This window comes from Heliconius melpomene, chromosome 11 (genome assembly GCF_056956725.1).
Source record: "Heliconius melpomene rosina isolate 202511_hmr_F chromosome 11, ASM5695672v1, whole genome shotgun sequence".
In the NCBI taxonomy this organism is placed as follows: domain Eukaryota; kingdom Metazoa; phylum Arthropoda; class Insecta; order Lepidoptera; family Nymphalidae; genus Heliconius; species Heliconius melpomene.
This window is the reverse complement of record NC_140399.1, coordinates 7,799,667-7,825,454: the sequence shown is the minus strand read 5'-3', so window position 1 is coordinate 7,825,454 and position 25,788 is coordinate 7,799,667. Positions and strand designations below refer to the sequence as shown.

The 25,788-nt window shown below is 30.4% G+C and overlaps 3 protein-coding genes across 3 annotated transcripts; all 3 read right to left on the bottom strand.

Annotated features, from left to right (window-relative positions):
* Nucleotides 1–5,261: 5,261 nt before the first annotated feature.
* LOC146534693 (carbohydrate sulfotransferase 4-like) lies at nt 5,262–15,842 on the bottom strand. The gene is made up of 5 exons (XM_085192719.1): nt 14,966–15,842; nt 14,568–14,747; nt 13,547–13,763; nt 11,327–11,498; nt 5,262–10,713 (listed from the first exon to the last, which is right to left on the bottom strand). The coding sequence occupies exons 1-4, from the start codon at nt 15,688–15,690 to the stop codon at nt 11,388–11,390; spliced, it is 1,233 nt and encodes a 410-aa protein (XP_085048845.1). The 5' UTR covers nt 15,691–15,842; the 3' UTR covers nt 5,262–10,713; nt 11,327–11,387.
* A 1,294-nt stretch (nt 15,843–17,136) lies between these two features.
* LOC146534692 (ATP synthase F(0) complex subunit g, mitochondrial-like) lies at nt 17,137–17,870 on the bottom strand. The gene is made up of 2 exons (XM_085193344.1): nt 17,691–17,870; nt 17,137–17,326 (listed from the first exon to the last, which is right to left on the bottom strand). Exons 1-2 carry the CDS (start codon nt 17,868–17,870, stop codon nt 17,156–17,158), a joined length of 351 nt encoding a protein of 116 aa, XP_085049470.1. The 3' UTR covers nt 17,137–17,155.
* A 1,059-nt stretch (nt 17,871–18,929) lies between these two features.
* LOC146534691 (uncharacterized) lies at nt 18,930–20,372 on the bottom strand. Its single transcript, XM_085193165.1, has one exon. The coding sequence runs from the start codon at nt 19,846–19,848 to the stop codon at nt 19,291–19,293; it is 558 nt and encodes a 185-aa protein (XP_085049291.1). The 5' UTR covers nt 19,849–20,372; the 3' UTR covers nt 18,930–19,290.
* Nucleotides 20,373–25,788: the final 5,416 nt, after the last annotated feature.

Here is a 25,788-nt window from a genome sequence, read left to right as displayed (position 1 = left end):
GCTAAACATTCATGTAGGTACTCATATAAACTTTTTAAAAATATAGAAATTATATTGATGAATGAAAGTTATGTTAAAAACAAGACATTTTTCAGTTTTGAGATGCTAACTTCATAAATCATTTTTAAAAAGCATATAAATAATTTCGACACAGCTTGATGAGGTAGTTTGGCTTAGTGGCTAGAGCGCTTGGACGGTTTCAGTAGCCGCGGCTTCAAATCTCGATACGTTGAAACTTTTATGTTTTTAAAAAAATTAGAAAATATTTATCAAGTAGATTACATTTTAAATAATTAAAAGCTGAATAAGAAGCTTAACAAAAATAAGGCAAGTATGTTCCACTGAGGAAAAATAATTTAAACTTAACTCTTCGAAAAGAAGACGAATCCTTGTTTCTACACAAAAACATTGAACCTCAAAAATATCTCATCAACACGTGCTTTGTGATGTAAATCGTAATTGTATTTTCATGGAGATGTGGTGTTACCATGAGCGATAACGTAGATAGGTATTGAATATTGATCTACATTAAGTACTCTCAATTCCCAAAACGGAATTTTAAAAAACCGGACAAGCGCGATCGCCCAACGGGTTCCGTACAAAAATTGAAGTTCTCAAGCTTTTTTGAATTAAAAGCTTAGCTTAGCCAAACCTCCTGCATATGATATCTCATTTGAACTAGCGGCTTTAATACCAAATTTTGTCATTCTTTTAAGGTAATTATTTTTTTTAGGATTTTTAATCACAAACGTATATAGTTTCAGATTTTTTCCTGAACTAGTACCTACCTATGGATGCTAGATGCCAAATTTCATAGTTCTAGGTCTACCGGAAGTACCTTATTAATATTGATACCCTTTATAGTGTCGAAGTGCACTTTTTTTTTTTAAAATAAAATAAAGGGCCGTATCTTTTTTTTAAGTTATCAGATCAAAAATAAATTAGAAAAAATATTAAACAATATTATAAAAATTAATACATAAGAACTATATATACTCTATCTAAAGCATCGTTAAGAAACTCGAAATTCTTCTGTTGAGTAATATGTAAAATTGACAAATTTTTTTTTGAAAATTATGACAATTTTATTGTTATTGATATAACCAAAAATAAATGGAAAAATAAAGTTTTTTTTAAGTTTCAGTCATAATAATTAAATTTCACAAATTAAAATACATATACTTTAGTGTGCTTGAAATCGTAGGTAAAAGCTTCTACGTGATAGAGGATTAAATTCTTGAGAAGTGCAATAGTGCTCCTTTCAGTGGATGGTCACTTAATAAACGTAGACAAAGCACGCACCAATCTTTACCACTTTTTATGCACAAAGAAGATTGAAGTTGTATATCAAGATTCTTTGTCCACCTTAGGATAACTACACTAAGGATCTGTGATGATGAAAATTATTAAAAACTGGAGAGCCAAAAGATAATAATTATTTTAAAAAATACATATATTTGTTTTAGTAAAAAATATCCAATGTCCTTCCTAATATTTCTAAGAAAGCAGTGTACAAAGTTTGATGATAATCGGTTGAGTAGTTTTGGCGTAAAAGTGTAACAAAGAAACTTACGTTATACTTTTTTTTATATATTTAAATTTAATTAGGAAAGCAATGATACATGTTATTTTGGTTATAATACAAGGTTAATTTAAAACTTTAATCAGTGTTTCTAGTATATTATATATATATATACTAGCGACCCTCTTGCGGCTTCGCCCGCTTTAACTACTGGATTATTCATGTAATTTATGTTTGCAAAGCACTTAAGATAATGTGAAAATTAATTAAACCCTAATGCAACCCGCACTTTCGTAGTTTCAATAAGGATTTTCCAATTGTTTTACACAGCAAGGATTTTTTAGTAGGTACCGTAATTTTAAATCTGTGCTACTAATCTTTTCAAGTACTTATTAAAATATATTTAAATGACTATTTTTAGATAGTTAAATGACTATTTTTAAACGGAAGAAATTATAAACAAAAACCAATCTACTAATAACTACTACAAAAAATGTGAAACCAAATATATCGCGCTTAAATAATACATTCAACTCCAATTATCCAATACCTGCAAACGCATCTAACTAAATCTTCGTTGCTTTAGAGGCAGCCGGGTTTTTTTTTTCGAGCTTGTGGTTAATGCTGAAGGGGGTATTCTGTCCCTGATGAAAAGCAAGCACGACGTGGCTGCCTGTGAGGAAAATTAAATAGAATGCATGGGCCGGGAATCGAACCCGGGCCGCCCGCGTGGCAGGCGAGCATTCTGCCACTGAACCACCGATGCGTGTAAGGCAAGCGGGCACGGCGGACGCATGGCGAGTGGCGAGCCGTTTCGCAGCAAGGATTTTTTTGATATTGTAACAACTTCTAAAATACTTATTAAAATGAAAAACAGTAAAAGACAGTTTTGGTCTACATTAAATGGCCAACGTAACTAATATACTTATTTATATGCTGAGAGTAAGGGATAAGTGAAACTTGAGTAACATACAGCTGATGTGTCAACGGCGGAATGTGTCAACAATTAAATGCGTTTTTCTGTAAAACTATTCGCAATTTCGAAATATTGTAAAAAGAAAATTTTATCTTCGTTTAACGTAGAAAATTAATAAAGTATTTTAAAGGATAAGGATTAATACCATTATGGAAAAATATCCCTCACAATAAAAAATATATTGAAATTATTATTTTAGACAGAAAAATGATCACTACACGTTATTCTTAAAAAATACGAATATGCCGTCGCGAACTTTTTTGTAGATCTTATTAAGAGGAACAATACTCCAGTACATTTTTTTCATGTAGTACTTACCATTAGAGCAGCGCATGCGCGAAAGTGTCTCAACGGGTAGGACTTTATACACATTTATCGTATTTATGTTAATTTACATAAGAATGTATAAATAATAAACTATATATAAACCTTCTACGAAAAACACTCGACTTAATGGTGAAGACCGCATCAAAATCCGTTGGGTGGTTTAGAAGAAGAAGAGTTAGAAACAACAGACAGACACGAAAAGCGACTTTGTTTTATAAGATATAGGATAGGATAGGATAGGATAGGATAGGATATATATATATATATATATATATATATATATATATATATATATGTATATATGTATGTATGGGTATATATTATGTATATATTATATATGTATGTATATGTATATATAGTCGATTTATGAGTATATATAATTATTTATTTATAACTTGTGTATGTATATATATATATATATATTGTAGCATGTATTATATATATAATGGATTAGTTAATATATATATATTTTTCGGATATTTTTTTTTTGATTGCACTGTGTTCTTATTCCGCTGTTTGGCACTCATCTACTTCCATAGGTTGGCTGGAAGAGATTTCTTTCAGAAATAAGCCCGCCATTGTAAACATAACTTTTCAACTGTTTTTTTTTACTATTTTCTTATATGTGCAATAAAGAATATAATAATATAAGATTTGGATTTTCTTAAGTATTGTTTTTCAACATTAAATACAAATATTATCTGGAAATATGAAGATAATAGATGTTTCCCTAGAGTTAATTGAGCGGTGTAATCATTGGGATACCCTCATCCACCAAACTAGAGACTCTCAAGGGATGCTATTGTATATGTATAAATACATTATACAATAGATTTATTTTAATAAATTGGTTATTTTTAACTGACTTCTATAAAAGGTAGGTGACTGTATTTTTTATGTTCGTTACCTTGTAACTTTAGACTGGGTGAATCGATTTGGATGATCCCATGTGGTACCATTTTAGACTTTTATCCGGTCAAAATTGAAGAAGTCGGTTGTTTTTTGTTAAAAATTATAATTATTTGAAATTTTACTTTGTCCCCAGTTACAAACTTCGACTCTACCTATTCCTGTGTTCTTACAAGTAATTGAATATTTTTTTGTTATTCCTAAGAGACCTAAAATAAAGTGATACAAGAAGCAAAATCGAACAAATATCGTACGTATGTATAAAAAATAAAAAGGTTATTTTGCTTACATAATAATATTGGGTAACACAATGCTTAACAACATACCATGTCGAAAATATCAGTTTCTCGCTAAAGTAATAGGTGGGTATTCAATTTCAATTTGTTTATCGATTTTGTATAGATGGTGGCAATTTTAATGTGTTTATATATTTCACCAACTTGAACAAAATTGGTGAACGTTATTTTTATTTAAATATAGACTAAATATGATCATCTTTTTAACTTCACATTGTATCCCGTGCATAACAGAGTTGGCAGAGGGAACTTGGGAATCTAGTGATAAAACACTCTTTTATTATTAATTGATTAAGACACTTCAACTCTCAAGTTTCCGCGGAATTCTCGAAGCATTGGGTATTGAGTGGTGGAACTCAACGCCAAGAACGAGGATTTGGAAATATTATACAGGTGGAATTGTCAGCACCACTTTAAATGAAACCACAGTTTTAACTACTCTATAAAAGCCTAATATAATTCAGAAAAAAAAATAATTCCCAAAAATGAAAAAGTTTTTTTTTCAAACAAAATAAATAATAACATTATCGTTTTAAAATTAAACACCATTTGTAAAGTATAACATAAGCACGCACACACTTACCTGTCAAAGCGACAAATACAGGTATGGATAAAAATCGTACGTCCAAACTGTTGAGGTACCTTGATTAATTTCTTTAGTTCTGGGTTTGAAATATTTTACCCTATATGCAGTTTCAGTAAAAGGAGCGATGCCTCTTCCACCCTATATAAATATTATATTATATATGTAGATATTTCTTTTAATAACAATTGTGTCAGTGTTGTTCCAAAGGTAAGTACGTATATACTGATGTAAATAATAATATAGAAATAGACACTCGGGTTCAATTAGATTATGAATTGGTCTCTTACATGAATGCTTTAAAGGAAGGCCATCCCTAATGTCGGGTATAATTGTTGTCGATGTATTGTTTTATGATGTTAACCTATTAAGGTGTATTTAGATGTATTTAGTAACATGTTCTTATTATAATAGAGTAATATAATATTAATATATTAGGTTATGTGATTTGATTCAAGTTTATTTACTGTTTAAACAACGTGTAAAAGGACGGGGTTATCAATTCGAGTGTATTTTTTTATGTTTTTTACCTCAAAACTTTTGAGTAAGTGAACCGATTGAACACAGCAGGGTAAACAGAGGGAACCTGGGAAAGTAGTGCGAAGATTTGAATTGAGAATATTATGAAGGGTTAAAATAAAAAGCACATTTCAGTCTGAACTTAGACTCGTAACCTTTATTAACTTGAAATAAAAATAATACATAATATATGCGATAACGCTGGCCGTGCTATAATCGACTACGAGTAAAATTCAACATCCCTTACCAAACAACCGTTACTCTTATTCTAATAAGGCTACCCTTAATTCTACCTGACATGGGCCGATACAGATCTTTTATTATTGCTTTCGAGTATATAAAATTGTAAATTAAAATTAAACATAAATCCGCCACAAAATAAAAAATGTTATTATGTAAATACAGATAAAATAAGCATCTATTCAAAATAACATTCTATATTTAAAAATTATATAATCTATATTATTAAAAAATTATACAAGCTCTACAACATAAATACATTCATAAAATCTTATAGTAAAATTCGAAGCTCAAGCAAATCTTATATGAACAAAATGATATTTAATATTTTATATCTTATGATATGATAATGATATGATACAAAATCTACTTAATTTTACTGGTTCCAGCCAGTTGCGACGGCTCTGGTCATAAAAACAACAGATTAAAAATATTATAACACAAGATATAATATGTTTTAATATTATGCAGGTAGATTTTTGACCCATAGAGAATAAACAATATTAAAAATATAATTTCTGCAGAAAAAATACAACGATCAATGATAGACTAACGATAAATTAATCCTCATTATGTCAATATTGTGCGCTAAAGAAAAACAACCATGATATTAAACTTTAAAAAACGATTTATAAGATGAAAAATATTTATTTAAAATTTATAAATCTTAAATATATAATATTTCAGTTCAATTTCTATATTTTTATACTACATCTACTGTTTCTGATTTAGTACATAATTGAAATATAGCCAAAATAAGAGGCCAATAGTGGAATCAGTGCTTGATATAATTGGCAATTTTAAATTTGAGGTTAAGATGTATACAGACAAATGCATAACCTCATACATTTAATTCTTAATGTTTATATCGATATAAACATTTAATATCTTATGTTGTTATCTAACATTAGTTTTTAAAGCATTTCATTAATTTGCGTCTTTATTCAATTGATCATATAGTACAATTTAATTTTTAGCTTGAAATATTAAAAAAATACACAAAAAATCTAAATCAAATAAATAATTGTTTAATTTAATTATGTCATTCAATAACAAACTTTAATTAAAACTATTAATTATATCATACTTGCGTTACGTTACTGTTTCATTGGCTGCCTTACACCTAGTACTAGAGCTACGCTAAATAGGCTGAATATAAAAAATTGTGCGTACGAAATGTCCCATATGTTGTTATACTGTGATTTTATGAGACAGAGCCACTATTATTATTATTATTATTATTATTGTATCTATAGTCACTAGCATGCATAACCTTAACTATTTATAATATTTTATTAAGGCATAACATAATATTTATATTGTCAGATCTAACAGGAAGCATGTTTCTTAATTATTAATTGATGGTTTATTGACATGTGTATTTATTATATTAATATAAGGCAATATGGACAATACATATCGCAATTATGCTACGATTATTACATATTGATTCGTAAAACTAATATTTCCATTTTAGAGGATTAAAATTTGTCGCTTTGCAGTAATAAAAGTAAAGATTTCAAAGTGTACCATTCAGTATTTTGAAGTAATAAACAAATTGTATTAATAAGACGAAGTCCAAAAAGCGTAAAACATTTCCTTGGCTAGCAAAGAAATGCAAAATAAATAGAATTGGTGTTGGTATGTAGATAAAAAACGACACAATTTTAACCCTCATAAATTATTATGTAGGCAGTCAAAAATCGCCATGAATATTTCGCTTAAAGCTCAATTGATATAATGCACGATTGAACTCAAATTCCATAAATAAAGTCAATTTTACTAAAATCGATTTTTGTGACTGCTAATGGTCTTAAAAGACGTGTCAATGTGAGAACAATTGCACTGAAGTTCTGTGAGGTAACCTGCTTTGCTTTTATAAGTTTTTATGCAATTACATTATTACATATGAATTGTTGAAGTATAATCGATTTTTATTATCATCCGTATTTGGCTAATCCTACAACACCATTAACAAGACAAAAAAATGGAATAAGTAAGTCTCTTTACAAGGCGTTATAAATGACTTGCTTCTGATACTTACTTCAATATAGTCATTCCATTTCTTTATATTTGCAATCTGTTATTTTTACAATGTCATAATCTATATTGCTACTGAAAATGGCATTTTATAATGTATCTGTCAAATATTAAAAAAAATAAGCAATTCGGAACACGCGTCTAGTCCACAATATTGTAATATACATTATTTTAAAATTGTCGATTAAAGCATCTTAATTACATATAATATTTGTCAGTGTATATAACAATGTGAGCTGGACACAAATAATGGAAGTCCTACTTCAACGATATATTAACGAAACTGCATTATATAATAACTGCACTAAAATAATGTATTTAAAAATATCACACAAACAATTCCTCGTCAAAATGTTGCAGACCGAGTACGTTCAAGCTATACTACGGTATTCACGTGTACTACAAAACTAGCCACTCACAAATGTTCTATCTCTCTTCCACGTGTTTTTCTATCTCCCTCACTCTCTCTCTATCTCTTCTAATAGACAAAGTCTTAAAACGCCTTACAATGAAGTGCACTTAATGAATTCTCACTACGTTAGTTCCATTTGTTTTTTTTTTCTCTTTAAATATAGCCTTAAGTCTAACGCGATAAAATTGTTATTTCATACAAAATACGGTACCTACAACCGTCCATAAGTGCTAATATTGTTGCGAGATTAAACGTATACGCGTGTAGGCGTCTCGAGATATGACCACTGAGCATATTTACTTATAGATTAATTCTAGATATCGATTTTTTACAATATATTATGAATGATAATAATCGATATTTTCCAACACACAAATCGTAATTCAATTGACATCTAACAATGAATGGAATTAGTCTTAAAAATGACGAAAAAAAAGGGCGTATGAATTCCATTCGCCGTTTAGTTTTTAAAACCGACTTAAAGCACTGTTTCCCACTAAGTTTTCAATAAATATCTTCTTATTTGTATACAGTTAATCATTTTAGATTGCGATAAAATTTTAATCATTAAATACTTGAAATATTTTAAAGAAATGGCAACACTGCGACATCTTAGATCAACTTAGATTTTGTACACAAAATATCAATTTATAGAAGATTAAAGTTGTTAAAACTTTTCAAATGATGATAAAAAACGGAGAGTGGTTATAAATATATTTGGGGCTATACGTCACGTTTAGTAACTTTACCACATGGACGGATATACATTTACCCATGAACCCCTTGTATGTATTCATATTTTTAATCCTACTTTACGCTATTAGGAAACATTGCAGTGCGTCTATACATCGTCAGCGTCAGAGTAGATCCGTGGAATTACAATTTTTTTTTCAGTGAAAATGATTTGTATTTGTAATGTAGTATTCGTCTTATCCAATGGTGCAATAAGAAATTAGCCTATAAGCACGCTGGGTTGATAAAATAGTAGAATCTAGAACCTTCTTAAAATATTCACGTCGTTCTCAAAGCAGTTTTTACTGTCTACTATAAAAAACGTACTTATGCATTTAAAAGGTCCTACACTGACGCCGGCGATACGTATGTATAAGGAAGCCTTGATTGTGCACGTTACGTGTTTTACGTATTTTTGGATTTATAACAATTTATATATTTAATAAGATATATGTTCCTTGTAAGGTTAATTGCTATAATTTAGAAGAACTTTAAACGCAGATTTTGATTCAGTTTTCTGGTAAGAAGTTCACAATTCCATTTGCGTGGGCTATAAAATGTAGTAGTTTCGGCTGTGCGTCAATCACTCAAATTAGAAACAGAAGAGTAAGATAAGCACGACATAATAAAGAAAATAGAAATTGTTGTTGACACTACAAAGAAAATTTTTATAACATCAAAAATGTGAACAAGCTAATGTTATTTAGCTGACGTTACTTGACTTTGTATTGTAGTCAACGATTATAAATTATAACTCACTATATCTTTTTCATATCCAGATGAGTCTAGTATTAAGACACAGATATCAAATTCATAGAAAAAATATCATAAAATTCATATAAATATCATATTTCAATATTTAATTTGAAACAATTTACCTTGCAGGGATCATATTACAAAAGTAACAAATAAAATAATACAAATTAGTTTGTATTGGGTACACGTTCATATAAACTGAGGCACTTCATCGTGTTGGTGTTAGAGTTACATTCGTAATGAGGCGACATAATTATATTAAAGCCTCGGTGCTATTGCGAAGACTTATGTATGTACAATTTGGTTAGACTAGTCTATGAGAAACTGAGTCAATATGGTCTATGGTCAAAGTCAAATTAATAAAAAGGTAAAATTTAATATTTCTATCAATTATTTAAAATATTATCGTTGTATTTAGGAACTTACTTTTATAATAATATCCTAATATGAAAGACTATGTATAGTCAATGTGGAAAAAAGTCAACGTAACTTTTGAAAAGTAATATATAAGCAAACGTCGTCATACATGATTATCCCAGTTTTCCATAGACAAGACCAAAAAAACTAGATATACAATACTAACTACAATAGTGTCTAAATTGGAAGCATCGAATTCATCAATTCCGTGAGTGCTAAAATTAACAAGTACTCGCCTAAGCTTATGCATTGGAAAAAGTGTTAAAATTACTTAATATAATTAAAATTTACTCAAGTAATTCCAACACCTAACTACTGGTCCTTCTTTTACGTTTTGATATAAATAACACACCCATTGTGTATACACAACCCGACTCATTTAAGAGTATTGTATGAATTTCTTATGATATAAAACATGAAGTTGAAAGACAGCTTCAAGTGTCGAGTTCCGCAACTCAACACGCAATGTCACGAAAATTGGGCGCTGCATGGGGAGCGGAATGTCCTAACACTTTGGCTCACTCTGCCTATACCTAATAATTAATGCAAAAAAAAAAGATTTTATAGTATAAGAAATTCATTCAATTCAATATATACATCTCTATAACTAAGATGTTAAATTGTTTATCATTTATTCTAATCAGCATTCGTAATATTGACCGACATTTTGATGTTTTTATTATTGATTTAAATCGACCTAATATTGTCTATGGTTTTACATTATTATAGATAATATATAGTTTAATAGCCTGTGTTTTATGTCAAAATGATGTCAGTCTGCATAAAATAAATGTCAATTGGTTTAAGTTAAATAAAAGTTAATTGTTTTCTTAATACACATAATAACTAAAATTTTGCATTTTCACTTTTAACTGTCTCTCAGACAGATTTCATATTTAATACTGTTCTTGAATTTTTATTATATGCCTCTTCTTACCGTTCTTAATTAGTTATTAATAAAGAATGGAGATTGTTACACAGAATCTGAAAAAAAAAAAAGATATGTAAGAAACAAATAGTATTAGTATTACAAAGTAGCTAATTTTAAATATTATAAAATGAAAATAAACACCCTGAATTTTTACTTTACTTTCTGCCGAATTCTGGAGGCATTGCGTGTTGTATGGCGGGACTCAACGCCACGCTTTACCCGGTTATCTCCGAAGAAATCTAAATATTTGATTGTAATTTCCTCGAGTGGTAATCGAGCCCACAACCTGTCGCCTTTACAAACGCACGGTAGTGCTCCTGCATGACGACTGGCCTCATATACCATTTACATATTAAAATTATAATTCTTAATTTTGTGCGAATTTATAATTGTAATATTATAATGAAACAACATTTCATAATTATTAATATTTTCATCCTTCTGCCTAAAAGTTTGGTGAAAGGTGGGTAACAGTGTCTTAACACTAGATTCCCTCAGCTATATGCGGGATAAGAGAATGTATAACTTAAATTTATACCTAATAAAGTTGCTGTCTTTCAGTTTAATAATATGCAATATTTTTACTACATGTAAAAAGTGGAAAATTGATGATTATTTCTTAATTCTTTATAATAATAAACTAATAATTTAGATTAAAAAACACACCTTATGGAAATTAAAAAATCCATCCAACACTGGTTATCCATAATAAAAATAACGAAACATTTCACTGGGTGAGTACGTATTCATCTAAAGGGTTAAAGTCGTTGCTCGCCATGTGCGTTGCGTTGTGTGCGTTGCGATATCCCCATAAGGACATGGCTTCTTTACAAGTCATCTGGAATGTTTAATTATTTTATATTATTGAGGGCGTCACGGTGCAGGGGCACAAGCGTGCGACTGTAAACGCAACGGTTGTGAGTTCGATTCCTACTCGGAGGAATGAAATATCTAATACTTTCATTTCTTCCTCCATTTTTTACGCATTATTGATTTCCGCCTTTAACATGAATCAAGAATTGTCAAAACTGAGCTAAAAAAAGGTATTATTGAAATGAAAAGATACACGTTTTGTTCGTTTTTATGAGGACACTGTGTCATGACACTCCGTTTTCCACTCTCCGCTTCAATTCTAGACATTAGATGTAGAGTGGCGGATTTTACAGGTGCGCTTTTCTCACCAAAGAAAATAATGTAACTATTTACTTAATAAATAATACAAAAACTACTGAAAAAATAAAAACAAGTACCTAGCTAAAACTATTGTTTTTAAAAAGAGATACAAAATTATAAAAAAAGACTACTTAAACAATGAGTTAGTTAGTTTGGAAAACATGTGACATTTTTTTTCAAAAATTTAAATAAGTTTTTATTTAATGAAGAAACCGTGACTGTAATTATTTGTTTTAAACAAATGCAGTTTTAAAAGAAAATCGTCATCTATAATTAGATGCCATAGTTGGCAATGGACAACAAAGTCTGTTAAATAAATACATGTTGACTATGAAAATAACGAGTTGTTATAACAATATTTTAAAACAAAGAAAAATAAACTCCATGTGAATATCTACAATAACTAATTAGGTACATTTTATTCAAAATATATAAATCCAAACGCACCGTTTTCGAAACGTTTTCAAAGAGCGCGAGTTCGAATCCCGCTACATTTTTTCATATGTTTTTTAAATAAGTATTTTTTTGTCCTAAGTGTGCAAAAACACTTAATTTTTTTTTAAATATATTTAAACTCAGTTTCTTCAGTTACAATACATATTTATAAAATCGCGAAAAACAACTATTATAATAAGAAAAAAAAAACTTAGCAGGTCGACAGGTGTAAAAGATTGATCTTTAATATTCTATAGGTAAAATAGATCAAGCGCCCTTCGCCCTCGAGTTCTCTTCAAACGAGTTGCGACCTTGTTATAAGCATTCTGTATTGTTTGTATAAGAGTTGAATTTATAAATGAAAATTGCGCACTTTGCTGTTAACCAAAAAAATGGCTGACACAAAATAATATTTAAATCTCTTTATATTTTTTTAATTGTATAATGTAATATAACAGTTTAACACGTCACGTATAAAAGGCATCGTAATGATTTTATTTTTGTTATTTTTTATTCGAACTTAATTTTTTCTTATTCAATTTACTTAATGTAAAACTTAACCAAAAATGTATTATGTATGGGCTTATTGAAATGAGACTAGCAAAAGGTGAAATAGAAAAATGCCGACGATTTAAAAAAAAACTTAGTTAATATTCAACGTTTTAATTTAAATATTTCTAACGACATTTCTAAAATATTCCTCTTATCATTTCATGGCGGTGTTAATTATTCAAATATTAATTAGTTAATACATTTGAATATTTAACGAAATAATAAAAACTATCGCTCGAGGCCACAAATACGCTATCACACCATTACGCAAGTTTCACTAACGCGAATTAAAATTTAGACACGCGTAATAAAAATTAGAATCATTAGAACAATCGGCCATATTGTGTTTCTAATTATGATAAGTATATAACTGTATATATGTAAACAAAAATAGAAATATTTCTTTGCGTTACAACTTCGAACATTTAATTCAAGGTCGAAAAAATATATGATTAAAAAATTATGTAAAAACGCTATATGATCAATAAATTTTTGCAGTGCTTATAAGCAAATTTTATTAAAGTATTTTTATTTTTTAAAACATTAAAAAAACACTTTGACATCATCACAAGACCCACTGTACCACACTAAGCATATAAAATGTTAATGAATTTCCGATGTAATAAGAATATTGATAGATATAATTAAGAGTTACGCATAATAAATGAATACCTATGTATTTAAATTAAACTAGTTGTTAGTACAGAAGATATATACATTACTCACTTGTATTTCCTCCACATAATCATAATCTAGAACATTCTTCCATCTGAAAGGCACATCTCGGGAGACTCTGAATGTGGAACTGACACCGGCCACTTCAACATTAGTGTGTGAATGGAGGAACTCATCAATAGATTGTGTTACACCCAAACCTAGGAACTTTAAAAGGCCATATGATGTACTATTTGGATTCAATGCTAGTTCTTCATAGCGTAGAGCCCTGTAAGACAAAAGAAATGTTTGTTTCTCTGTTAAACTCTGTATCTCTGGGTAAGTACAAAGATATATAATACATTATCCTCAATAAAAGCATTTGATCACACTAAAGAGTATCAAAAACACAAAGATTAAATAAAGTGAGATTATAAAACCCACTGCATTCAGCGACATTTGAAATTGGTGTCAACTTGATAATAACTCAATATATTCAAATGGTTCACACAAACACATGGACGCCCAATATATCAGTTTCATAAACATATTGGTGTTTATTTACATGTCCCACATGTGTGAAGGATGTGCCTCATTGATACTGCAGTACTAAAAGTGTACAGCTAGCTAAAATATATTTGGGCTTGAGCCAACATTATAATACCTGCCGAGTGCAGCCAATCTAATTATATTGTTTAATTTTAGTTTATAACAAACATGTTTTGTGTTGTATTGTTAAAGAAATATTTTTTTTAATGATTTGTTATAAATTAATAATTTAAAAATACACATCCAAGATATTTTTATATGAATGGAAAAGACAGTAGTTGTGGGATTGATTCTCAATCAGGGCAATGAATTAATTTTATATCCTCACTTTAATAACATTATATGCACTTTAATAGCATTAAGTTCCATTGCTTAACACACAATATCTAAAATTAGGAAGAAAGTGGGCAAAGGAGTCATAATACTAGGTTCCCTTTGCCTATCCTGGTCTATGCAAGATACAGAGTAAAGCAAAAAAAGTGTATTTCTATGAAGAATGTAGTTTTTGAAAATTTGGTTTATTTTGTAAAGTAAGGTTACTCACATAAACCTGTTAGGAAATTGTTGTAAAAGCCGTCCTGCTGCTACATAGTCACTGATCATATCAGCACAAAGCAATTCAGGTTTCCAACAGTCCGGTGATGGCTGACAGAAGTTACGATGCTGTCGAGACTGCATGACTCCTCTAGGATCCCGAATTAACAAAATAACTTTCAAATTAAGCCTGGAATTATACAGTGGTGTAACAGTTTGGTTGTACTTATTTATTTTTTTAAATAGAATTATAAGACTATATTAGTGGAGAATTATAAATATTTCTATTGTAATAGTTTTATTTTTATAAAATAAGTTCTGGGTCTGAATAAAATATATATTTAAAAAATAATAAGCAAAAATTATGATACTGAATACATATTAAATTGTCAATATTTTAATACTCACTCTTTATCTTGTAATAGTTTCTTAAGAAGACGTAACCTCACACGAACAACTTTCATACTTTGAAATGGGAATAATTTACAAAACCTAGAAGTGAAATTGGCATCAATACACAGTTCTTTTTTATATTTACAATGGTCCCATAGTCTGCTGTTGTGGCTAAACTGGTGCCAATGAGTCTTTCCATACTCAAAATATTCTTCCATACCATCATATTTACATTGGAACATCTTTTTCATTGTACCTAAGGCTTTATCAGCTTCAGGAGTTCCTCTTATTTGGACAATACCATAGTTTAAAAATGGTTCATAGTGATAAAAATTTCCTGGGACTGCATTCAACACTTCACCTAGAAAAGTTGTTCCAGATCTCCATGTAGATATTATTAAGCTCCTCAAAGGCTGTCCTCCAGATTCCATAAGTAAGTCTTCTAATTTTTGGACTCCAGATACCGTGTAGTTATAGCCCCATAATTCATGTTTAATTTTTATTCTAGTTTTATTTAATATTTTTTCAATATCAGGGGAACCATCATAAGGTATGGTGGGGATCATCTGCATCAAGTTGTCATCAAAAACTTCATCTTTCACAAAGTTTTTAATATTTCTCCGGCTCTCAGGAGATGGACGGTAATTAGCGTTATCTGTATACCGACTTCCAGCAAGAATTAAAAGAACACTGAGACCAAACGCAATGCATATTGAATAAAAATTAACTCGCCGCAACATTACTTATTAAAAACACGAATAAAATTGGTTGCCAAAAATCACAGGGATAGAATAGGCGATTTATTCAAAACAAACACTTCCAATACACACGCACTATCATTTTTTATAAATTATTTGGCGTTTTTCAATCATGATTCTCGCTTTCGCGTTTCCGCGGAAACACCGCATTGCACCTTCAACGCCATTTTGAAAGCTCGGTTGTCACTTGTCAAATATATATATTTTTTAAAAAAAATTGCCGTCAACTTTGCTTATCTGTCGTTCTAGTTACAAATGACATTGAACTTACAATGAATGCGAAAGTTTTCCTATTACTACTTCAGTATAAAATTAATAGTTATGATTCACTATGATATTTTTATTTAAAAAGCAATACGTCCTCCGCTACTAACAGTCTGTTAGTAAATGTAAAGTTCATTTACTAACAGACGAGTGCAAATCTAAAATTGAGTTCTCTAGGCAAGCGACTTTACAGTAATTCAACCTAATACAGTTGCTTACAACCGTTATTATCTACTTACTAGTTACTAGTGTGTGAAGTAATATATTGCAGATGTGATTTTTATATAAATACAAATTCATAATAATTTACTAATTTTTATGCACATTTCAGAATTAAATAAGTATGTAGTCGCTCTCGCCGTAATCATAAAGTAGTCTATACTTTTGCTTTTAAACTTTAAAGAGTACATAGGGTACCCCCATGTTGAGTAACATTTAGAAAAGACTCCCAGACTATCAACCTTTTCGACAAAAAAAATGGAAAGAATTTTGTCGTAAACTATTACTGAATTGTCATGTTACTAATTTTAAGTTGCTGTTATTTAGATGTTCGATTTTATATCGCACTTTAATCCTATTAAATCTTAAGAAATCAAGAAATGGAAATAAGTATCAGTTCACTTAAAATTTGCACACATTCACTCCTACTTATTAAGTAGAGAGTGAGAAAATTCCGTAGAATCAATTGCATAAACTTTAAAAAAATAGTTTCATATAACAAAAAGGTATACCAAAACACTCACTTATAATGTTACAATGAATGAGGCCGTCGTGGCGCAGTGGCACAAGGGTGTGACTGTAACACGATGGCTGTGGGTTCGATCCCCACTCGAGGAAGTGAAACATTTATTTAAATTTATATTTTCATTTCTTCTCTGTGCTTTGCTACCATTACACGTGGTAAAGAGCGGCGTTGAGTTCCGCCACTCAACATGCAACGCCTCCAGATTTCGGCGGAAAATAGGGAACGGAGTGTCTTAACACTAGGCTCCCTCTGCCCGCCCTGCTGTATGTGGAATACAGTGTGAGGCTGATTTGATTTGATTTTAATGTTACAAATATCTATAACAATAAATAAAAGAAATGGAACATATTAATTCGCATAACATTATTTTATTCTTTGATAAAAAATCTACTACGTCGTTAAGCAAAGATGCAATATTAGCAAGTATAAGACAAGTTCTTAAACTTTGTATCCAACAATATGGAATTTTCCAATTGTTTCACCTAAGAAAAACCATAACCCTATCTCCATGCAAACTAAAAACATCAACCAGGCTTGTCTAACAGTAATATATTTGAAACAACCTTTTTTGATAAATTCCTTGACTAGTGCAATATCTTCTAGCATTTGCTGAAACCAATGAAATTTTAATTGCACCTACTAAGTTATGCATTTCATAGATTAAAATAAAATATAGTGTCTATGTTTTTTTATATTGCCTTTCTAATATGGCCTTAACACTTTTCCTTTTTTTGTGGACTCTATGACTCTACCAAATTAAAATCCAGCGTAAACCCTTTCTATCTACATGAAATGCCGCAGGAACGCCAATGCATGTTACTAAGTCGTCGTCTAAATTACACGCGGTGTTCCCAGACGGTCACTTATTCCAGTGACCTATTTGGAAAAAGGTAGCTAAGCTTTTTAGCTTTTTATGTGTGATAAAAAATAGCAGTAATATATATAAATAAGTTCAGTAACAACTATAAGATACCTTCTTCTCATCTAAGCTTGGTGGAGCCATTTCTAGTCTATAAAACCCTTTAGCTGCACGCATCTTTTGCGCTATGTCCGTTGGTAATATTTTTGATGACTTTTCTTTTATTACTTCAGTTATTTCATTTTGACGTTCTCTTAAGGCAGGTATAAAGACGTTGCTTATGAGGCTAGACATGTTCATCCTATATCCTAATTAAAATATTTTTTAGAAATCATTTTGTAATGCTTACTTAATGGGGAAACAAAATTATATACAAAAGTAAAAACAGCAACGTATCTTACTATTTAGAATGTTGGCATATTTTGCAATGTGAACACCTGAAGCCATGATATTAATTTATTTCGAATAATTTATATAAATGTATTACCGAGATATATCAACGCTTATATTTGACTGATATATTTTTTTCTTTGCCTAATTAGTTACATTAGAGATTTTATATTTTAATAGACAATAGTAGTGTAAACTTTTTCGAAATATTCGACAAATATCACAAGGTCGTATATTTCGACCTCACTGGGACCTAAATTTACGTGTGCTCAAGATGACATTATTATAATTTTCATCTAAAAGTAAAGAAAATTAATAAAGGTAATATTGCTTAAGCAGTTTTATTTATTTTTTGATGACAGTTGTCCCTAGGTTTCTAGCTTGCAAAAGATAGCCTTGGGTCAATTGTCGACATTGAACTTCCTCTATTAACTTAGCAGAAAAAACATGTACGATAAATTGAAAATACTTAAAATAAAATTGTGTTGTGTGTATTATTACAGAAAATGATGCCTCTTTTTATGGTTCTTTAAGGGGTGGAAATTAAATTCTGTCAAATGAGAGTCGGACTCGCTCGCCGATGTCTTCTGTACAAACTTCATGATTATAGGTGAATGAGAAGAAAAACTTTAAAAAGATGACAAATAAGCTTGCGGTATTAATTTTCTATTAAAAGAACTACAAATGTAAGTTTGCAATTTTTTTTAATATACCCATAAATTATAAATCTGTTTCCTACATTTATTTCACTGTTGTACAGTTTTCACTTTTTCATAATTATATTAGTTTTCGCTTCATACCTCCAAGAGATGTTGAGAAAAATGACTTTGAAAAACGGACAGACAGATAAACGGACAACGAAGATATACAATATATTGACATTATAAAATAAGGTAAATTATAAAAAAAAACATTTAGTGTAGCTGATAATTATATAATTGTTATTTACATATACGAATACATATTATATGTTTGTAATTATATATTAAAAAACGAAAACGTCAATATAAACAAAAATATGACGTGATTTATGTGCTTAGGCTTTAAATGTATAATACATAAAGTTTCAGAGTCCCGCTGGACGCATATATAATTTTTATAATCAAAACACGACCACCCAAGGATTTTTTAAAATTTGGATTATAAACAATTAGCGTTTTCTATATTTATTTGTAAGCATCCTTCCGAAGAGAACGTGAAAAAATATAACAATTCAACAAGACCTTCAAATAATGTAATTATAACCACGTACATACAATAAGATATAATTAAAATTATTATCTTATTATTTGCTTTTTAGTGGTATTATTTTTTTGCCCTATATTTATTTCTTTTTTTTATCAGTAGCAGTTTTCGTTGGTTTAGCTTCTGCAGCGGTTTGTTTTGGTTTAGCCTCGGAAGCAGCTTGTTTTGGTTTAGATTCAGCAGCAGCTTGTTTAGATTTAGGTTCTGCAGCAGCTTGTTTTGGTTTAGGTTCCGCAGCAGCTTGTTTTGTTTTCGTTTCTGGAGCACTTGACGCCTTAGCTTTGAGCTGAGCCTTATCCTTTGCAGCTATTTTTTTAGCTGCTTCTTTCTTGGCCTCCTCAGATTTTCGCTTCGCTTCTGCTTTGATTTTTTCTTGTAAAAGTTTGGCTTCCGCCTCTTTACGTTGAATTTCCTTTAACTTTTCAAGTTCCATTTGTTTAATTTTATTTTCAATTCCAGCAATAAAATTGTTAGTAGTCCGTGAGACGATGTCTTCTAACTTTTTACCGCCCGGGCCATGAAAAAAACTAAGTGTCATAGGCGGTACAGCTTCAGTTTTTAAATATTGCCATGACATTACTGAAGCTGATCTCAACGATTTGCTTGCTTCTAAAATAGAAAAAATATATATTACCATTACCAGTACCCGTATATGTATGTAAGTAATGGCTGGTCGCCCAGCGTTTAAAGTAAAAATTATATTTGTTGTAATTTGTTTTACTATATATAAATCATATTTGTTGTTATTTATTTCCGAACAAAGATTTTGTATTTGATAAGTAAATAATTAACATTTTGTCTTTGATATTCTTTCTTTAATTTTTTCTAATTCCTTTTCTAAATATATTTTCTCTTTAGGTAGCTGACGATCACGGAGTGCAGTCATCACCAATATCAATTTGTCGGTTAATATATCTAAAGCGTATTCTGTCTTTTCCACTACAATATTACATACCAAAGGTTTTATTGCAGTTTTTTGTGCAGCGGTTTTTGCTGAAAGCCACAACTTTGATACGACTGGACGAACTACTCTCAGAGAAACTGCAAAACAAACGTGCCAATTATGAATATAAAAATAATACTTCATTTTGTTTTTTTCAAATATTATTATATCAAATACTGTGCAAATATTTGTTTTGCAAAATTTCTTTGAGATTTTACTTAAACCTTACGCACCTAACGCCATATCTAATGCAATTCTCGCTGCTCTTGCCATTTAAATAAGCAATGTTTTTATTCTTCTGTTTAAAACTCTTTTTCAGGTCTAATAAAATTTACTAAAAATAATAGTGGATTATGGATTATATAATGTACGGTAGTAATATTCATCAATTATACGTAATATTCATAATTATATTAGTAAACTAGTAAGTCGATGTTGACAATTAATTTGACGTTTAGAAAAAAAAATGTGTCAGAAAGGATAAAAATGTAAACAGCCAGTAATAACTTAGGTACATATATATACCTACCAATTAATATTATAATAATATAATAATTTATATTAACCAATAAATCTTATTTTTACTTAGCCTTTTTTATTTTCTTTATTTATAATGTATATTTTAATTATTAAATAATATTAATAATCACATAATATTTTTTAATATAACACAGACTTGTGGTAGGTGAACTGTAGGTAGTAGGTTCATAAGGCTCCACCTTATGAACCTACTACCTACACAAAAAACATTACTAACTCTCAAAAATATATATTAATATTTTTTTAAAAAGTACCTATATATTATATTGCTTGTATTTTCTTATATTTTCTCATAACAATGTCTACATATTAAATTAAATAAAACGACGTGCATCATGTATGTGGCTAGAGTAGAATAAATATTGAATATAACAATAAGTAATTTTTGTCTTGTTAGTTGTTTGTGGTCACGTATCCTTGAACATTGCCGGGTATTGAACTTCGTTAAGTAAGTAGTTACTTAAAATACAGTGAAGTATAATGTTCGTCTTATTGCAGAGTTACAGGCTCTTAGCAATTACCACCCAGGTAGGTATTTTATGTTAAATAAGTACTTAACAATAGTTTAACTTCAGAAATATATATACATATATTATTTATTATTATCACTTCCCTAATGTTAATTGTAATAATTATTTTTTTAATTTAAATTCAAGAGAAGAAATAATAAACTGATAAACAATAAATAAATAAAATATATTTTATTCAAATAATATTTTTAGATGGTATTGCTAGTTGACTGTGGATGAGATAAAAAGTGTTAGCTTTTAAACTAATCTGTTTTCTTCTTGGTGGAAAAAAGTTAGCTTTACATGGCATCGCGGGATGCGGGTTCAATCGGGCTCATCTCGTTGCTGTTCGAAGCTGTGCTTCGGACTTGCGGCCCAAGCTCCCTATATCTCAGCCTCTCACCAGCCTCCAAACTCAAAAAAATGTTATTACATAAAATGTTACTATATCTTACTAATACTTTAATTAAAATCCAATACTTGAATATACCGTAAGAAGTAATCAATTATGAAACCAGAGCACTAAAGATAATCTTATTTAAGCTTTTATACAAATCTGCCAATTTGCTTTCACGTGTGTCATAAAAAAATTAAAAAGTATTTTTAATTACATCATATGGGTAACAATGCTTGGTAAATTGAAATTTTGTACAGTTAATTGAAAATTTTATATACTTGGAAAGGTTTATAAAACATTTACATAAGTATTTTAAATATTTATAATGTCATTTACGCGGTATATAGTACCACGGGTAGGCGGAGAAAACGTAGTGCTTAAACACTTCATTTCAGACCGGGGAATTGAAAACGATTCATTCCAGCAAGTGAATATTGAACCTACAATCATCACGACTCCACTGCATCACAAAGGTCTAATTCTAGATGGGCTTGTTAAATTTGAAAGTACCTTTGTGTAAAAGTACTTAAGCCAGATATATGGTCCTAAACACAAATCTTGACAACCGAGCGAAATTTCTAAACGATTCTTACTAGTTTTGTTTAACCGACTTCTGTTATATTAAAAATGTTGCTATAAGATTTTTAATACGATTGTTATAAAGAACAATCATTTGTGGCGTTCATATTAATTCACATATATTCTTACCATTCGCGGTAATATACAATTGTGGATATGTAATTACAGATTGACCTACATTTCAAATCTGACTCAATATTATTTACATAATTTTAAGTATTATGCGTATTTATTAATCGCTGTTTGCCATAAATTAGGCTTTAAGTACTTATTTGTTTTTGATTGTGTTTACCTTGACGCTTATTTCACAATGCATTTCCTTTTCTTAGCCGGTTAAGGGCGAACTTTCCAGCTCTCAGCTCGGCTCTCCATCCGAGGCTTCCCTACAATTTCAGGATTGTAAGTCTACGGAAAGTGCTACTTATAAAAGTTGGCCGTCGTGGTGCAGCGACACAAGTGTGTGACTATAACGCGACGTTTGTGGGTTCGATCCTCACTCGAGGAAGTGAAATATTTATTTACGTTTATATTTCCATTTCTTCGCTCTGGTGTCTAGGCAAACATGCAGTGCATCCAGAATTCGGCAGAAAATGAAGAACGGAGTGTCTTAACACTATGTTCCCTCTGCCTAATCCGTTTTGTACGGGATACATCGTGAAACTAAAAAAAAACTTAAAATCATAAAAGCTTATGCATATTTTATCACATTATTTGTAAGTAGAACAGATTGTTGTGTCGTAAGTCGTAATAAGGCTCTAATTGTTGTGTCACAAGTCGTGTTCAGTTTGTACTTTCGTTTTACCATTCGCTAAATATAATAAATAGTTTTAACAACACTCCTTTTATTGCGTAATACGTAAGTTTTCTCCGTTTTAATATATTTTAGAGAAACGCTTTTGGATGTTGACATAAAGTGAAATGGTAATTTTTTGTACTTACGTATTCAAAATGATAATTATTGAATTAAAGTAGATATATGAACTTATCTATGGCGTTAAGGCTAAATAAACAATATGATTCAAATTATATTCTTCTATGCAATGATTTTGCCAATTTCTTAAACTTTTTCCACCTGGGTAGGTGTGAAAGATGTTTCCAAATATTATCTTAAAATAAGAAAGGGACCTTTAAATGAAATAATAACTTTAACAAAAAAAAACAACTCCAAGCAGTAAACGAAAAAGTGGAAAAATCTATGCGAATTAATCGTTGAAGATTTCAATACACTCTTTTGGCTCATATTCAATAATTTATAGTGCTTTAAAAAACTTAATGTAAAAAAATATATACACACTAGGCGCCCCTACGGTTTTCGAAGGTTACTCTCGATTTATCTGAGATGCCATGATCAGACTGGTTTCCCTATCATAGGACCGACCCATGAAACATCTTCTGTCTAAATAGAAAGAATCTTCTAAATCGGTTCAAAAACGACGAAGTTACCTCCTCCTTTTTTGAAGTCTATTAAAAATATAATTTCTTCATTATTCATTATTTGAATAATAAATATTATACTTTAAAGTCAGCCGGTCCTCGCCAACTTTCCTTGACACGTGTTGCTTACACAACCTCAACCCTAAGAATCGACATCGAAGTTTGAGAAAACAGCACTACTGCCTCGAACTCCAAAATAGTTAGTATATAAGTGTGAATGAAACAATACACTATGACAATGGTATAAGACGAACGAAGGTGACTCTTATTGCCGTGACTTGCCTAGTTTAGAGGCTAATCAATTACGTGAGTTGTGTTTGATTAACACTACTATAGTATGGCTGACGAGTTGTGGCTCGATAAGTTAGCTGTAGATAGCTGTGCAGATTTGATTTCAGGAAGAAAATACTCAAAAACAAGAAAATATTTATGGTTATTTTGTAACCAAAAATAAGACATTAGTGTTTGTTATTTTCTTTAGGGGTGAACTATGCAGAAAAGCATGGAAAACCAAACTTCAGAGCCAAGACTTGTTGACCGTACTGTAACCAGTTAGGTATATTTGAGTAGTTTTCCTAATAGGATTGTTTGCGTCAGAAGGAGCACCTTTTTTTAGTGTCGCACATATAGCAGCGCAGGCAGAGGGTGTCTAGTGTAAGACACTCCGCTCCCCACTTTCATACCAGAGTGAAAAAGTGAAAATATTAAATATTTCATTTTCTTGAGTGGGAATCGAACCCATAATCTGCCATGTTTTCAGGCACACGCTTGTGCTCTTACGCCATAACTCCTACAGAATGAGCAACTGTTTAGTAAAATGTGTATTTCTTTTTAACCTTTTCAGAAAAAAAATATGTATGTGTGCTTAAAAGTATGTGGATGCTGAAATTCTTAATAAATTAGTCTTAGGCATCTCAAGATCGATCTCAGGCTTGAAACCGAGTTATAAATTCAGGCCATAGGTAATATTTCGTAAAATAAAATTCCTTAAGAAACATTCAGACACAATATCTAAAGTTATCTTAGATTAAAGCACCACACGAGTTAATGTAGAAACAATGTTTTAATTAAACATTTAACTGCGAAACGAAGCTTCTTTTTCATACAATGAATTGTAAGTTAATTTCGAAAAATTACGCCAACGTTTCCATTGCAACCATACTACGATTTCGACACCAACCTACACTCCTATAAAACTCTTTCTATTCTTACACACGAACAAACTTAACAAACTTAACAAACTTAGAACATTACGTGTCTAAATAGATCGTCCATTTTAAACAAGAGCTAATGGTTAAACTAATAGGAAATGTTTGTATAAGCCAGTTATTGCAGCGATCACAATCAAATATGGACGACGACGATGCACTACCGTTCACTGTTTCGTAACTCGCCTTGGTAATTACATGTTAGCTGAACTTACATGCTTTGTTTTTTCCGACTCTAAGATTGGAAATTTAATATATATATTACTAGCGGCCCGCTCGCGGTTTCACCCGCATGAACTATGTTATTATTAATTTCTGTCTCCATGGCTACGTCCTAGTGACGTCTATGCAAAATTTGAGACTCCTAGCATTTGTAGTAACGAAGTTTCATACAAACTTTCGACCCCAAAAACAATCCCTTAAAAGTCGAATATTGCAAATTCCTATACGTCCTATAAGTATATAAATTTGAGATTCCTAGCACATGTAGTTTCTAAGATTTCGTGATGAGTGAGTGACCTTTCGATTTTATATATATAGATGTACGAGCGACTCGCTCGCGGCTTCGCCCGCTTGTAAAACATAATTATTTACTCACTAATCTTCATTGCTTTTGTTTTCCAGCTAATTTAATAAAACAGTTATTTATAACAGTTTTGTTCAAACAACATTCATTTAAATGTTATTACTTTTTTTGAATAAAAACACTAAGGGAAGCTGGCCAAATTAGAATAGTGACTGTATACCTTATTAGTTTATTTTTAGTATACCACCTTTAGGGTAGGCAAACTTAGTGTTCTCCACTTTCAGCTAAATTTTAGAGGCATTGCATTATGAGTCACGGAACTAAACGCCGTGCTTTTCCCTGTAACTAGAGCGAAGAAATAAATAATAATTAATTATTCCTCCGAGTGGGAATCCAACAGACGTCGCGTTTAAGATCCCGTGCTTGGGCAAGTGTGTCAGG

Coding starts and splice junctions, on each gene's coding strand:
- LOC146534693 (XM_085192719.1), bottom strand. CDS start 15,690: ATGTTGCGGCGAGTTAATTTTTATTCAATATGCATTGCGTTTGGTCTC. Junction 14,748..14,965: donor AAACTATTACAAGATAAAGA/GTGAGTATTAAA, acceptor GTATAATTCCAG/GCTTAATTTGAAAGTTATTT. Junction 13,764..14,567: donor CAATTTCCTAACAGGTTTAT/GTGAGTAACCTT, acceptor TTTGTCTTACAG/GGCTCTACGCTATGAAGAAC.
- LOC146534692 (XM_085193344.1), bottom strand. CDS start 17,870: ATGTCTAGCCTCATAAGCAACGTCTTTATACCTGCCTTAAGAGAACGT. Junction 17,327..17,690: donor CAAGCTTAGATGAGAAGAAG/GTATCTTATAGT, acceptor CATTGGTTTCAG/CAAATGCTAGAAGATATTGC.
- LOC146534691 (XM_085193165.1), bottom strand. CDS start 19,848: ATGGTAATATATATTTTTTCTATTTTAGAAGCAAGCAAATCGTTGAGA.